The 15,630-nt window shown below is 44.1% G+C and overlaps 1 protein-coding gene across 1 annotated transcript in view; it reads left to right on the top strand.

Moving 5' to 3' along the window:
- The first annotated feature begins 403 nt into the window (after positions 1-403).
- VGLL4 (vestigial like family member 4) overlaps positions 404-15,630 on the top strand; it is a 67,286-nt gene continuing 52,059 nt past the window's right edge. Inside the window, exon 1 of the mRNA XM_065408368.1 lies at positions 404-782. Within this exon, the coding sequence (XP_065264440.1) occupies positions 701-782 (82 nt within the window). The 5' untranslated portion in view covers positions 404-700. The remainder of the gene's footprint in view (positions 783-15,630) is intronic.

The following is a 15,630-nucleotide window of genomic DNA, read 5'->3' as shown; positions in this document are numbered from 1 at the left end:
TTTAGCTTGGTCGACTTCTTCCCAGTACTTGAAAAGAGACCTCTCTCTCTCTCCCTCTCTCTCTGTCTCCCCCCCCCCCCTTTCAGTTTTGCCGTGGTAACACTGCTTCCTGTCAAGAGCAACTCTGACATGGCCCTTCTGTAAAGACTCTCCACCTCCTCCTCCTCCTTTCTTTCAAACACTCAATACATTTAGAGACTGATCTTGTGCAGAAAATATCCCTGACATTTGAAGAGCTCCAGGGATTCAGTGAGCATGCTCAGTGCTCTCTGCCTGATAGAAAGAGGAAGCTAGTTTACATACGACTCATACCAAGCATAGCCTGCATGTCAGTGCAGTTAACTTGCAGCGGGCTGTGAGGAGAACTCGCTTGTCTTTGTCCTAGGACATTTCCCTATTTTTTTTTCCCCTCTTAAATTCCCAAAAAGATTTGCAAAGTTTTTTTTTTTTTTTTTAAACAGTTTTCTTTGTAGCTGGGGGACACAATACACTCTAAACTCAGTCTCCAAAGTCCTGGAAAGGTTCCTCCCTCCCTATCCAACTTTCCCTAATATACTTTATTTTGATTAGTCAAAGGCTGGGCCTTGAGCTTGTGAAGTTTAGAAAGAGCCAGGAGCTAATCGGGCAGCGTTTGTCCCGCGTCTTTCTCCCTGTTTCTGGGCAAAAGCAAACAAGCTGGTCTTTTTTGTTAGCCCGATAAATGCTATTTATGAAGATGGACCTGTTGAACTACCAATACTTGGACAAAATGAACAACAATATTGGCATGCTGTGCTATGAAGGTAATTGTTTTATTTTGCAATTTGCTTTTTATGGGGTGTGGGGTGTTTTTGTTGTTTTAAGTATGAATTCTCTCTCCCTTCTATTTATAGTTGTTACAAGGTACAGTGCGTTTTGTACTGTCTACAGGTTTAATGGGATTTGTGAAATGGAAGTTGAATTATTCTTTTTAAAGGAAATTTTACTGTTCAATATTAATATGAAGTGTAGGTTGTCTCCTCCTCATCTTCCCCTCCTCCCCCCAGCAAAGATGGTACTGGTTGAAGTACTTTAAAGCAGCAATACACAGAACTTTTTGCAAGTGTTAATGTAGTTGTAAAGGAAACATTTTAAAGTCACTTTACAATATGGTGTATGTATTAATTTGTAATGTACATTGTGTATGTGTAATCTACACCATTAAATGTAAATAGATGTATACGCTTAAACGCATAGTGTAGATATATTTGGACAATGAGACTTACAACAAGTTTTTGTTTTTAGTTCAGTGCTTACATCCTGAACAATAACGAATTTTACTATTCAGCTTTTGCAATTGAAGGGAACCCATATTACAGAGCACAGAGTGGCTCTTTGTTTGACTTCTCATTTCCTGCACAGCTCTGAGAAAGCCCTGACAGTGAAGGATATCTCCCCCCTCACCCACACACAAATATACCTCCTCCCCAAAGAGCCCTCCACATAGTCCCTGTGGAAAGAATTACACAACACCCTGGAAAACTTAAACTTTTTGTCTTCACTGTGCTCTCAGTTTTCTTGTTTGTGTCCAGCTGACATAGGTCGGCAGCTACTTCTGATAGTGTAGGTAATAGTAGCCCTGTTTTGAAGGTGCCTTAGGTAAGGGGGGCGGGGGTTGGTCAGAAATCAGCTTCATCATCTAGTTGAGCTTTTTATCTACGTGCAGTTTGAAGAAGTGGCTATGGCCTGGCTTTGAGTGGAAAGAAAGGCACCACTGAGCTAATTCAGCTTGGCAGAAGGGCAGGTTTTCCTGTAGCCACATACAAACATTGCAGAAGTCTCTCTTCTAATTCAGCAGGAACATTTTCCACGTTCATCTGGAAAGTAAACTTGCTATAGTTGTCAGGGAAGAAGCAGTAAAGAATGTATAGATTTGATTAAGAGGGAACCACTCACATTGTTTAATAAGAGGCTAACCCAAAAATCAGGATGCTCACTCTAGAAATAGATCTTCCCCTTCCCCCCTCTGTTTTAAGTCAGAAAGACCACATTTCAAAGTGCCAGGGGGAGCAGAGAGGTTGCATGTAGAACTATTAATGCTTCGGGGGAGGAGGGGTTCCATTTGAACAGAGTCAAAGATCTTATGTAGAAATTTACTTAGTTATTTGCACAGCAGATTTATCAGGCTTGCTAGTCAATATTGAACAATATGGTGCAGATTGTGCATGGCCAATCAGACTTTCATGCTCTTCCCTGTGCTGCTGTTTCTTTTTTGAAACTTTGTGGATGCAAGAGTGATTGGATAAAGGAATGTTGCAGGGTTTTTGTTAATCTCATCATTGTCCTGCATTAACAATCAAGTGCTTTATTATGATGTGACTGTTGGCTCCTGATGAAAAATGGCAAACATTATAAATAGAATTTCTGCTTACTTGATGGATTTTTCTGAGGGTTTTGCTGACTAGAGGGGAAAAGTTTTGTTGCTTTGGGTCTTACTAGTTTGAGTCAATTGTATTTGTTACCTAATATTTATAAAAGTTGCTTACCAGATGTTTTCCCACCTTCCTTTGGACAGATCGTACTTTTAATAGTTTGAAAGCAAATGCACAGCTCACACTAATATAATATAGCAGATTTTGTTTAGTTTAAACATCTGTTGCAATTTTCCTTATTATGGAAGTTAACATTATTTTTAACACTAAAATAAACATGTAAGAAATGAAAAAAGCAAAACCTGAGCAGTGTTTATAGTGAGGTGTTTATATCCCAGTGGTTTAAAAAGTATAAACACTGACCACATCTGCACTGAGCTCTGAAGGTTGTTTTTAGAGATGCTTGCAGATCTGCCATGCCAATGCCAAAGTATTTATTTTACAGGGGAGTTGTGTCAGCAATGATGGATCTTGTCTTTTAAAAATCAACGCTGCAGTAATATGTATACTTGAGAACAAAGTGTTTTTTAGATTCAATTAATTAGTCTTTATTTAGGATCATACTTGAACTACTTACACGTACACAGTCTCCTGAAAAGTACTTTTGCAGATGTAAGATAAGATACAAATGCACTGTGTGATAATTAGATCTATATAATAGGTTGGGATTTTCAAAAGAGCTGGAGAAAATTAGGTGCCTAAATCCTACTGGAATTCAATGGGAAGTGGGTGCCTTTACTCCCTGAAGCTCTTTTGAAAATGGCAGCATGTTGCTGCTTTTCCTGAATAGCTGCCTCAGCTGCCCCTTTCAGATAAAGTGGTATAATGCTGACTTTATCCATTTCATTTTCTATCTCAGTCATTATTAAAAGAACAATGTTGTTTGCCCTCACTTATTGAGGCAATTCATGTACTGGTGAAATATGGGCACCGTTATCATTGGAGAGGATTTGCCCATTTTCCTGTTAGTTGGTAATTTCGTCTCTAGCATAAACAAGCCAATACAATGTAGTGACTGGCCATGGATCGGCAGGCGCAGCACCCCGGACTTTAGTGGGTGTTCCATGGATGTATTGGTGATAGGATCAGGCCCTTCAGAAGGAAAAGCAGCTTCTTTCCCCAACAAGGATGTCTTACCAGCCCTGTGGCCCATCACAGTGTATTGTGCTGATGTAGAGGGCTATAATTTGGACCCCAAGTTGTCTGTTTTCCTTGCCCAGAAAATTGGCACCCATAACTTTCAGATGGCTAAGTAGTGCCAATACTCTGGTGGTGCTTAATGACTAGTGGATGAGAGCAGTCCTTCAGAGTGGGTCTAATTTTGTCCTTACCAAGCACTCTGTCATTCTTTTTTCTTTCTTCTTTGGCTATCCCTCGATGTGTGAATGATGTCTGCCAAGGGGGTTCATTGTTGGGTTTTTAAGTGGCTGAGGAGCCCAATTTGTGCCCTGCAGATTTTCCCACAGAAGTGACAGGTGTAATCTTGGAGGAGACATAGTTGTTGGCTGGACTGTTGTGCCCTTTCTTTCCTCCTTTGTTGCTTCTCTGTCCTCCTCAAAGTGAGCTATGGCTTGGTGTATGGCGTGGCGCCATACGGTTCTGTTCTGCGCTGAGTCCTCCCAGTTTGTTGGGTTGATGCCTTTCTTTTTAAGGTGTACTTTCGGTATGTCTTTGAAGCGCTTCCGTTGCCCTCCACGGCATTGTCATGATACAGCCATGATTAGGGGGAATATTTTGGCTGGCAATGTGTTCTAGCTAATCTATTGGTTAGGGAGACCTCAGAGAGAAGTTAGGTTGCCTGCCATAAACCAAAGCAAAATAGGTAAATCTTTGGTCTCTGAGTTGCTTATGTCACGGATGCTGTTCCTAACTGTGAGCCAGTCTACTATGTGAGGGAGGCGAGAATGATGAAAGCCAAAGGAGGAAGCTAAGGCCCTGTCTACGCTGGCATAGTAAAGCAGCTTTCTGCGCTGTAATTCCCGAGGTGTACACACTACCAAGCCACTTAGTGCATAGCAACTATGCAGTTGTAGCGCTTTAAAAAAACCACCCCGACGAGAGGCGTACAGCTTTCTGCGCCGGGGCTAGAGCGCTGCGGTGCCAGTGTAGACATGCTGGTCAATTACAGAGCTGCAGTTGGCCTCCAGGACGTGTCCCACAATGCCTGTTCTCACCCCTCTGGTCATCGGTTTGAACTCTACTGCCCTGCCCTCAGGTGACCAACCGTTAGCCCCACCCCGTAAATTCCTTTGGAAATTTGAAAGTCCCCTTCCTGTTTGCTCGGTGATGGCGTGCAGTGGTTTCCGCACATCTTTCCAGGTGGCCATGCCTGCTCCACGCACCAGGTGATCCCCCGCTTGGAACAATGCTGAGCTGCTGGACCTCATCAGCATTTAGGGAGAGGAGGCTGTCCAGTCCCAGCTGTGCTCCAGCCATAGGAATTATGATACCTATGGACAGATTTCACAATGCATGATAGAAAGGGACCATGACCAGGACACACTGCAATGTAGGATAAAAGTGAAGGTGCTGCGGAACACCTAGCACAAGGCGCGGGAGGCAAACCACCGCTCCGGTGCTGCGCCCACGAGCTGCCGGTTCTACAAAGAGCTGGATGCGATACTCGGCAGCGACCCCACCTCCACTGTGAAGGCCCCTGTAGATACTTCGTTGGCTCGCATGTCAGTCGAGAGTGGACCGAGCCAGGAGGAGGAAATCTTGGACGAGGATGGGGAGGGGGACCCAGAGGTAGAGGATGACTTGGAGGCCAGAGATGCATGCAGCCAGGAGCTCTTTTCTACCCCGGAGGAGCCTAGCTAGCCACAGCAGTGAGATCTTGGTGAAGCACAAACAGGAGAGGCGGCCCCTGGGAAGTGGATCTGATTTTTGGGAATCGCTGAAGCGAGGAGTTGGGGGCAGGAGGGTTGCAGAAAGCAGGCTTGTCTCCCACCACATGCCTAGTCTGAGCGGTGGAACAGGCTGTTGATTGACTCCCTCACTTCACGGGAATCTCCCTCAGAGATCTCCAGGAAACTCTCCTGGAGATACTGGGCAATCTGCTGCCGCAGGTTCTTCAGCAGAGCTGCTTTGTTTCTTGCTCCATTAACGGTAACTTTCCCGCGCCACTGTGCTATCATGGGGGCGGGGACCATTGCTGCACACAGGCGAGCCGCATAGGGGCCAGGGCGGAAGCTGCAGCCTTGGAGGAGACCCTCCCTTGATTCCCTGATCACCCTCAGCAGCAAGATATCTTCCATAATGATCACCTCCTGTGGAAAGTGTGCAGGCAGGAATGATTATCAGGCCCCCCCCCTACAGTGCTGGCTCTCCCCAAGAGCCATGTGCCTAGTGTACAGCAGGGTCCGGGAAGAGCGATTTACCCTGCCCCTGTGGCTACTCACCATTTTGAGGGTCTTATGGCTCATGTGTGCTTGCCTGGGGTCAACCAGTTAGTGACAGGTGTATGAGTACTGGCTGTGTTTTAAAGCACTAAATTTCTGCTTCTGTAAAGTGTTGCATTTAAACTTCACAGAGATGACCGTGGGAGCCCAGCCTCCCTCTTTGTTATCGGCAGCAGAGCGGCTGCGCAGAATTAGAAAGCGGCCAAGAAGAACTAAGGAAGACTTTCTGCATGAGGTTATGATGTACTCCGCCGCCGAGAAACAGGAATTGAAGGAGTGGTGGGACAGCGAGAAGAGGGACCGAAAGGAGAACGTAGCATGCCAGAAAGAAGCCACGGAGCGGCTCTTAAATATAGAGCACCAAACAGACACGCTCCAGGCAATACTAGCTCTTCAAACTGAGCAGCTCTGCGCCCGTCCTCCCTTGCAGCCGCTGTAGCAAAACTTTCTCATGCGCCCTCCAGACATCGCCAACACACTGTTATCAACCTCCTGGCTCCAGTCTATATCCGCAGCATTCCACTCCTCCCTTCTCACAGTCCAGCACTGTGGACTCCCACTACCCACTGCACTCAACACCCATCCCTCTGCAGTTTGGTCCTGCTGAAGTACATTACCCACTGCATTGTACTCCAAAGGAGAAGGTTGGATATGATCCCTGGACATACACAAATCTTTAGCTGTCCCGGGACCCCTCCTTCTCCTGGGACCTTCCCTTCCTCCATCCCCCTTCCTGCTGATGTATTTTTTCATTTGACTCTCTCCTCTGGTGGTTGTCTTTTAATAAAAGAATTGTGTTGGTTTGAAAGCAGTCTTTGTTCTATTAGTTTAAAGCAAAAAGAGCACTGCAAAGCAGCATACAATTATGTTAAACCCTCTTGTATCGTGTGTAACAATCACCTCCTAGCATTACAAGCACTGCAATCCCGAGCATAGCTAAAAATATTAGTGGCTTTCAGCTTCAAATTGTTGCCTCAAGGCATCCCTGATCCTTATGGCCCGGCGCTGTGCCCCTCCAATAGCCCTGATCTCTGGCTGTTCAAACTCAGCCTCCAGGCACTGAGCATCTGCCGTCCAGCCCTGAGTGAAGCTTTCACCCTTCCCTTCACAAATATTATGGAGCGTACAGCACGTGGCTATAAGCATAGGAACATTGTAATCAGCCAGGTCCTGCCTCCCATACAGGCATTGCCCGCAGGCTTTTAAACGGCCAAAAGCACACTCCATAGTCATTCTGCACTTGCTCAGCCTGTTGTTGAACCACTCCTTGCTGCTGTCAAGGTGCCCCGTGTATGGCGTCATAAGCCACGGCATTAAGGGGTAGGCGGGGTCTCCCAGGATCACATTGGGCATTTTGACTTCCCTACAGTGATCTTCTGGTCTGGGAAGAAAGTCCCTGCTTCCAGCTTCTTGAACAGGCCAGTGTTCCGAAAGATGCTTGCGTCTTGCACCTTTCCGGACCAGCCTGTGTTAATGTCTGTGAAACGCCCATGGTGATCCACAAGCGCCTGGAGAACCATTGAAAAATACCTCTTGCGATTAATGTACTCGGTGGCTAGGTGGTTTGGTGCCAGAATTGGAATGTGCGTGCCATCTATCGCCTCTCAACAGTTAGGGAAGCCCATTTGTGCAAAGCCATCCACAATGTCACGTACATTACCCAGAGTCAGTCTTTCGGAGCAGGATGTGATTAATGGCCCTGCACACTTCCATCAACATGAGTCCAACGGTCGACTTTCCCACTCCGAATTGGTTAGCGACAGATCGGAGGCAGTTTGGAGTAGCCAGCTTCCACAGTGCAATCGCCACGTGCTTCTCCAACAACAGGGCAGCTCTCATTCTCGTGTCCTTGCACCGCAGGGCTGGGGCGAGCTCATCACACAGTCCCATGAATGTGGCTTTCCTCATCTGAAAATTCTACAGCCACTGCTTGTCGTCCCAGAGGTGCATGACGATGTGATCCTACCACTCAATGCTTGTTTCCCAAACCCAAAAGTGGCGTTCCACTGTGGTCAGCACCTCCGTGAATGCCACAAGCAATCTCGTGTCGTAGCTACTACGCATGGCGAGATCAATGTCACACTCCTCTTGCATTTGTAGTTTAAGGAATAACTCCACTGCCACTCATGATGTGTTGGTCAGAGTGAGCAGCATACTGCTCAGCAGTTCGGGATCTATTCCTGCAGCCCAAAAAGGCAGGGCACGCAGTACACAAACTGTTCAAAGATGGTGCCAAATGCAGATGGAAGCACAGGGATTTCTGGGATGTGAAGCAATGCATCACGGGTCATTGGGACAGGACCCAGGATGTTGCGTGACCTCCTCCGCCTTCCCACAAGTCTTAGCGGCAGAAGAGAAGGAGGTGCTCTGTGGTATAACTGCCCAGAGTGCACCGCTCCGAATACCGCCGCAAGTGTGAATATGCTTTTGCGCAGGCAGCTGACAATGTGAACACACAACACCGGTTTCCCTTCAGCACTCTCTGAGCGGCGCTGTAACTTTGCCAGTGTAAACGTGCCCTAAATGAAAGTTTGCTGAGATCTTCCAGCATAAAGTGGCCCTCCTCTTCTGGGGTAGGTGGGTGCATTACAGGGTTAGCCAAATGGATGGCACAACTGAGAATTATTATTATTACTATTATTATTAATTTGTATTATATATAGTAGGGCTTAGAAACCTGAACTGAGATTGGTACATTACTGTTAGACGCTTTACAAAATATGGTAAAAGACAATCCCTGCCCCAGAGAGCTTTATAACCAACGACAAAGTGGGAGAGGAAACAGTTGTATGGGGGATGTGAAGTGACTTTGTCCAAGGTCATGCAGCATATCAGTGGCAGAAGCAGGAATAGATACCAGGTGAATCATCATGCTTCAAGTATGAGGGCTTCTAGATATTTTAAGATGATGGTATCTATCACAGGTGGCAACTTTGCCCTTTCTCGGGGGAGTGCTCGACCCCCCCTCTGCCCCAGGCCCTGCCTCCACTCCACCACTTCCCCAAACCCCCATTCCCGCCCCCACCCCTTTCCGCCCCCTTCCCTGAGCATGCCCTGTCCTTGCTCCTCTCCTTCCCCTCCCCCCCAGCGCCTCCTGCTTGCTGCTAAACAGCTGATCTGTGGTGGGCGGGAGGGGAAGTGCTGATTGGAGGGGCTACCGGCAGGCTGGAGGCAGGGGGAGGCGCTGATTGGGGCAGGCTGCCGGTGGGTGCTGAGCACCCACCATTTTTTTTTCCTGGGGTGCTCCAGCCCTGGAGCACTCATGGAGTCGGCGCCTATGGTATACACAGAAATGAATTTACCCTTGGATGGGCCATTCACTTCCTGCAAGATGGCTGAAATGTCTGTTGGGGTAACTATTTTGTGTGGGTAACCTTCATCCTTTTGAATGTTCTCATTAGTCTCTCTTGGCTTTAAACGGTTAGTGATGCCTCAATCAACATATAGCTTGGCAGCAAAATTATTTTAATTTTACAACATGATTGATAATTATGTAGTTTTTCTCATTAGGTGGAGAGACAAATGCCTCAACTTCTTCAATCTAGAGCTATTCACACTTCTATCAGGAGAATGATGGCAGACATGATGTTGATGATCAGCTGTTTCAAGCAGATTATTTTTTAGTCAGTTTGGTGCAATTAGAGATTTAAAAAAATGGAGGCTTCTAGATTCAAGCGCTTGATATTGATGCTTAAACTGAATCACATATATTTATCTTCCTTGTGACATTTATCAACAACTGCCAGTTTAATAGAGTAGTCCTTTAGTTTCATTGTTCTCTCTCTAATGAGCTTAGAGACATCAGGAAACTCATGGGAGATGGTGTCCTCACTGGGGTGAAAAGGCCATAAAGCAGACCCATTCTGTACCCGTCTCAAGTTCCTAGTGCTGCATATCAAATGACAAACACTTGATCTGGGGATGTACTCTGAGGTATAACATCTGCATCTTGTTTTGCTGTGGAAACTCAATTTACTTTAGTTTCATGTTCTTTCTCTGGGTGTCTTGTGTGAGGTAATGGAGGCAGAGCTTTGAGTTAACAAAACAAATCACAGGTGAGCCTGTCCTTTGGTACGCCAGCAGTGGATTGGTAAACTTTGGCTCCTGATAATTGCAACTTAAATATTTATGAGAAGGTGCAGTCCTCCAGTGGAAGATTGTTTCACTTTGTTGTTTATCTCATGGAGTGCACAGATGGCTCTGTGTTGGAAGGCAGATTTCTGTCTTCCTTCCTCCCTCTTCCATTGTCTAATGCTTTGCATTATTACTGTGTTCCCGGGGCTTGGACTGTTGCACTGGGAAAGGTATAAAAAATGCAATAAGATGTAGAGAAATCCCTCCAGGCATGTTATGAGACTCAGAGCACTCAAAATAGTTTTTGTTCTGCAATGTCTTATGGACTGTCAAGAAAACTGGATTTTGTTATCAAGAAAATTGGATCCAGATTTACAGAAAAATACCACTTTTTGTTTTGTTTCCTAGCTTAATGTAGACAGCTTATACTAGTTAGTTGCATATTACATAATTACTTCACTGACTTCCTGTAATTACTTGGCTACAATTTCCAACTAGTAAAGATGTGTAGTGTTTTAGTGCGAAGCAAGCTATTATTAAATGTGTATGTTTTCCAAAAAGCCCAGTATAGATATGATATCAGACACAGAGCCTGAAAGTAATTCTGCTAACTTCATTTGTTCACTTTTTTTTTTTAATGAAATATCACATGTTCTTTTAAGTTCTAAAGAATAGTTTCCACCAGGGTTTTTTTTTGCTGATCTTGCTTTTCACTCTGGATTTGTATAATCAGCTTCTCCTATTAATTCGAAAGCCTGTTTCAGTTTCTAAATATATAAAAATAGCTTTATAACGCTGTCCTTCAAATAAGAGTGAGTGGAAATGTTGAACCCTATGAGAACCCCTTACATAGTGAACTGAAATATCTTACTTAATTTCCCTTTTATTTACACTGTACTGGACTGCTTCCCTCTGGATTAACTTCATTATTTTAATCAAAGTACGGTAATACACTGGGACAAACCTAGAGAGTCCCCTACATTTATACTCAGTAAGTTTTTTATTTTTAAATACCTTTTTTCATAATCCGAAAACAAAGAATTATAGACTTTTTTTCAGTGTTTGTTTCACTATCTCCTGTCACTGACGGGGAGTGTCCTCTTCAGTGTGAACTTTAAGATTCTTTTCCTCGTTGGTCCTGCAAAACAGGAGCAGTTTGGGTTTGAACAGTTTTTCCCTGGAGTTTTGATGTTCCTCTAAGGCCCTCTAACATTTATTGAAGGACCTTAAATCAAGAATGAACAAACAAATATGGTATTCTATAACTTTCAAGGGGTTAAGATAAGCAGCCCATTTCCAGAGATAAAGTTTGGTAAGGTCTATAGAAGCAAATGTTCCACTGCATTGCATTAATGAGGAATTTGTTTAAAGGCTGTGACTTGTTACTCACAAGTGAAATTTGTTTCAGTGCCAGCTTTCTTTGGATGTAAATCCAGGGACTTTAGAATACACTGAAAAAGCTTAAATTGCTCCAAAGTTCAAACAATGCACTGTATTGTACAGAGGGCTGTTAGAGAGCAACTAGAAGCTTAAACAACAGTCAGCATTGTGTGGCATCTAAAATTATGAATGGAAAAAGTTCATCCATATGTATTGATCTTGCTTTTTTTTAAACATCTAATTTGCATGAAAATAGTTGCCTCTTAATTCCTTTTTGAGGATTAATACAGATAGACCTTTATGTTTTGGTTCTGGCTGAGTAGACTCTAGAGTTTAACATGCTGCAGGCAGACAGTGTGCCAAGCAATTTAGCAAAGTTGTTTACAGTAACAATAATCCAGCAGGACAGAGGCCATAATTCTTCACTGATAATAGCACGAGGTAGTGATGAATACAAGTTTCTGGAGGAGTGTTTGCAAAAATTGTATTGTGCTTTCTCAGTTTTGTTTTTAATTTTATTTTAATGCCAGCCAACTTTTTCTTTTACATACAGTCTGTATCATCTCCCTCAAATATTGCTTTACAAATCAGCATGGAATTGTTGCTGGATACACAGAGGGCCATTGTTTCCTTTCCCTTTCAATAAAAGCCATATGCTTTGGAAGGTAATTGACTGCATGATATGGCACTGCTGGCTGTTGTATTGGCACGCTAGGACCATCCATGGGTGCAGTCACGTATACGCCATGTGTTTCCACAGTGCAGTTTTAATTTCTATGGGGCAGCTTTCTTGTTGGTGCTTCATCAGATATTTTTAGGGCATTGCTAATGCTCCTTCTGACTGCCCTGGTTGTATAAGTGACCATTGTGATGCATAGGGGCTTGTGTCTGTACCACTTCTGAATTTTGGATGATTTTATGAAATTGTGTCATGAAATTAACTGTGTCCTGGAAAGCCTATATGTAGGTGGATCCCCTGTGAGTTTGCAGGCCTGTCATGTCTCTGACAGGCCAGAAACAATGGTGAATGATGAGCGCTCAACTGTCAATTCAAAGTAAAACACCTTGGGACAATAGGTTTGCTCTCATGGGAGAAGACGCTTTCTCCTCATGTCTGAAGGGGAGGGGGGAATTTGGAGTAATGGAAAATTACCAAAAGGCAGAACAAAAGAAACAGGTGACCTTCCAGCAGGGTCTGTAAAGGGGCTGGAGGGGCGCGGGTAGAGAGGAAATTTGGGTGAGGGGGGTGACAGGGGGAGCCATTTTGCACAAGATTAAGATGAGGGAGGCTGCTGCAGGAGCAGAATAGGGCTAGGGGGTGGAGGACCTTGCAAGCTGGAACACAGATGGTCTGCCAAGGGAAGAGAGAGCTAGCGAGGAGGGACATTGTGTTTAGTATGTTTTATTGTTTTGGGCTATCTGTACGTTCCTGTACTTTCCATGATTAAATAGGAAGAGCATAAAGCTGAGAGACTGAACAAAGTACGGGTGCCTGTTGACTTAAACACAACTGCTGCATGCACCTGAGAGAGTTAAATGGTAAACTAGAAGATTCATACCTCTTTGGTGGGAGTTTTGGGACGGGGGTGTTTAAGTGCTGGGGTGTTGGAAGGGTCAGTGCGTAGCTGGGGAGCATGTCCCAACACTTGGAGGTGGGTATCACATAGAAGATCTGTGCCCTGTGCATGTGCTCACGGATCCCGAGTTTGGGGCAATGGCTGGACTCCATTCAGGCGCCAGGAGCTAGAAATACCCCCCAGGAATCCAGAGCACAGAGCGTTTGATTTCCCCATACAGCAGTCCTAGTGTGTGGGTGGCCAGGAAGGGCTGCATCTGTGACAACCATCATGATGTATGTATAATGGCACCTAGGTGTGCTCTGCACTCTCTATTAGGAGTGTACTGTTTGGAGGAGGTGGTGTGGGGAGGGAAGGGTGGCAGTGGACCATCTAGCGTAGATAGAAATGTCAAATAGATGGCTGAACTCTTAATTAAGGTTATCAATGTCGGCTTGTCAGCCTCATGTAGATGGGTGAGGTTGTGAGAGGTTATAATCCTAATGTTAGTAATAGTTTGGGTCACCAGTATCTTTTTTTCAAATTAGTCCCAAAATAAGATAGTCTTGTAGCATTTTATTAGGGAAAGTCTGAATAAAGATTTTCTTGTGTAATTTTGGCAAGGGGAAAATAGTGATGCTTTTTGGGACTATAGAAGCATCACTTCTAGCCAGTCGTCTAGGCCAGCAGGAACCACACTGAGGCTGAGATTTTCAAAGCCATCAAAGAGAGATGGATGCATAATCTTAATGGAAATTGGGTGCCTAAATCCCTTAGAGCTGAGATATTCCAAAACTGCCTAGCAGCCATGTTGAAATAAGGAATGTTTGTGAAAAATACAGAAGAAAATTGTGTAGTAGAATTTGGTTTAGAAGGTTTGTTCCTCCTAAGTTTTGTCACTATTTGGTTTGAGTTTTGAAATTAGATCATTGTTTTTCCTGGCCACTGATTTAACTAAATGTCCATGTCCCACAGGACAGGAACCTGTTGTACAAGGAAGTACAGGGCTATTGTGCACCTCTCTAACCTTTCCCTACACAAATTTTGCATATTGCTGTTTTGTGTGTTTTCCTTGCTGCATCAGTGGGAGGAAAAATAACATACACAAGGTAATACTTCCTACTAGAGGATTTATGTGGCCAGTAGTAGTAATGTTTATGAATAACGCTGAGAGTCTATAGTTCTTGTATCATAGCAGGAAAAGAGAAGGAAGCTGTACATTGCATAGCAAATCCACTGTTGCAGCAGATAATTACCAGTCCAGTTACTTCTTCACTGTTCTGCCTCTTTTCTTTCTGCAGCACAGGTGTTTGCAAGAACCCTACCTTTGGGTTTTTTTTAGTGCATCATCATACCTTTTACTTTTCACTGCTCATCTTTCCTGAGGGATCTTTGCTCGATGGCTCACTTAGCACCTAGCAGTGTAATTTTCCCCTCACCCTTCCAAACTTTGTTAGCAGGCTCCAAGAAATATCTTGTTCTCCCAGGAAAAGGTTTGGAGCTGTCTGTGTTTGAAAAGCAGTAGTTGTTCCTGGATACAGGATTGGCAGGGCAGCCATGCAGCCTGCTCTTCATGATGCCTTCCCAGTTTGTAGGGCTTAACATCAACACAGAAAAATAGAACTTTTCCCTTGTGTGTTAACACCAGGCTCTTCAATGTGGGTAGTAGTTAGATGCGGAAGAGACGTAAGAGACAAGGAGAAATATCCAATATTCAAATGATTATTGTACTTTCTCAGCCAAAAAACGTAGAAGGGCTGATTGGACATGAACCATCCCTTGTTAACAAGGGTGGGAATGTGGCCCAGCAATACTTCATATAGGAACAAACAAAACCAAAGCTCATAGTGAAAATCTGTTAAGTGAAGGCAGTTAAAGGTGGGGTGAAGAATGTTTTTTTTCACTGGCAGAAATTCCCATTGTGTTTTGGTTTTTTTTGAGAGTGGCACCTGGATACTATGGTGATGGGAAATGGCTAGACAGACACTGTTCCCGTGGCACATTGAAAAGCAACTTTGCTAATCCACCACTATGTTTTCCCCATGCTCCTACTTGTAAAACAAGCAGATTGGGGAATTTCTAAACTCAGCTCTGAGGGTTTCGAAATCAGACACTAAGATATGTCCCCTTGTTGATCTGTATTGCTGTCTTAAGACAGTCCCCAGACTTGTTCCACACCTCATGATCAATGTTTTATATTCCTAATTTTAATTCAGCAGGTCATAAGAAAAAGCAAAAATATCTTGTTTCTGTGACCCTAAAATAACCTAGGAAGAAGAGTAAATACCATACAACAGTTAGCCAACTAAAACAGGAATATCCAATTGTGCTGAATATTTATTGTTTGGAAAGTATTCTGATAAAAAGCGGAAGCTTTAGAAAAACATATTCCTAGCATTAAAAAGTAATAGACATGAGAGTACAGCACCTCCTTTGTGGTGGTTTTATATGCATTTTAAATGGGGAGAGGGAAGGGGAAGTGCCACATGATTATACCAAAATAGTTAAATTCCAGCCAGTTTCTTGGATTTGGTATAAATATTTATAGCGTGGAAGGGGATTTTTTTTTTAATATGGTGGTTCTTGCTAAGGACCTTTAGGTGTCCTCTTCTGACATCTGGTGTGCATTGCTGCTGTTTCACCCCCACCCTTCAGCTCTCATGCTGTGGCATCTCGGGAAAGCTATCTCAGTCACTCTGTGGTCAGTTTAAATTAAATCACATGGAGCCATCTGAGAGAATGCTGACATGCACAGTTTTCCTGCTGAACACTCTGAAACCAGTGGCTACAGTTAAGAGGTGAACTTTTCACTGCTGCCCTATTCTAGAC

This window comes from Emys orbicularis, chromosome 7 (genome assembly GCF_028017835.1).
Source record: "Emys orbicularis isolate rEmyOrb1 chromosome 7, rEmyOrb1.hap1, whole genome shotgun sequence".
Classification (NCBI taxonomy): Eukaryota; Metazoa; Chordata; order Testudines; family Emydidae; genus Emys; species Emys orbicularis.
This window is presented reverse-complemented; position numbering and strand designations above follow the sequence as displayed.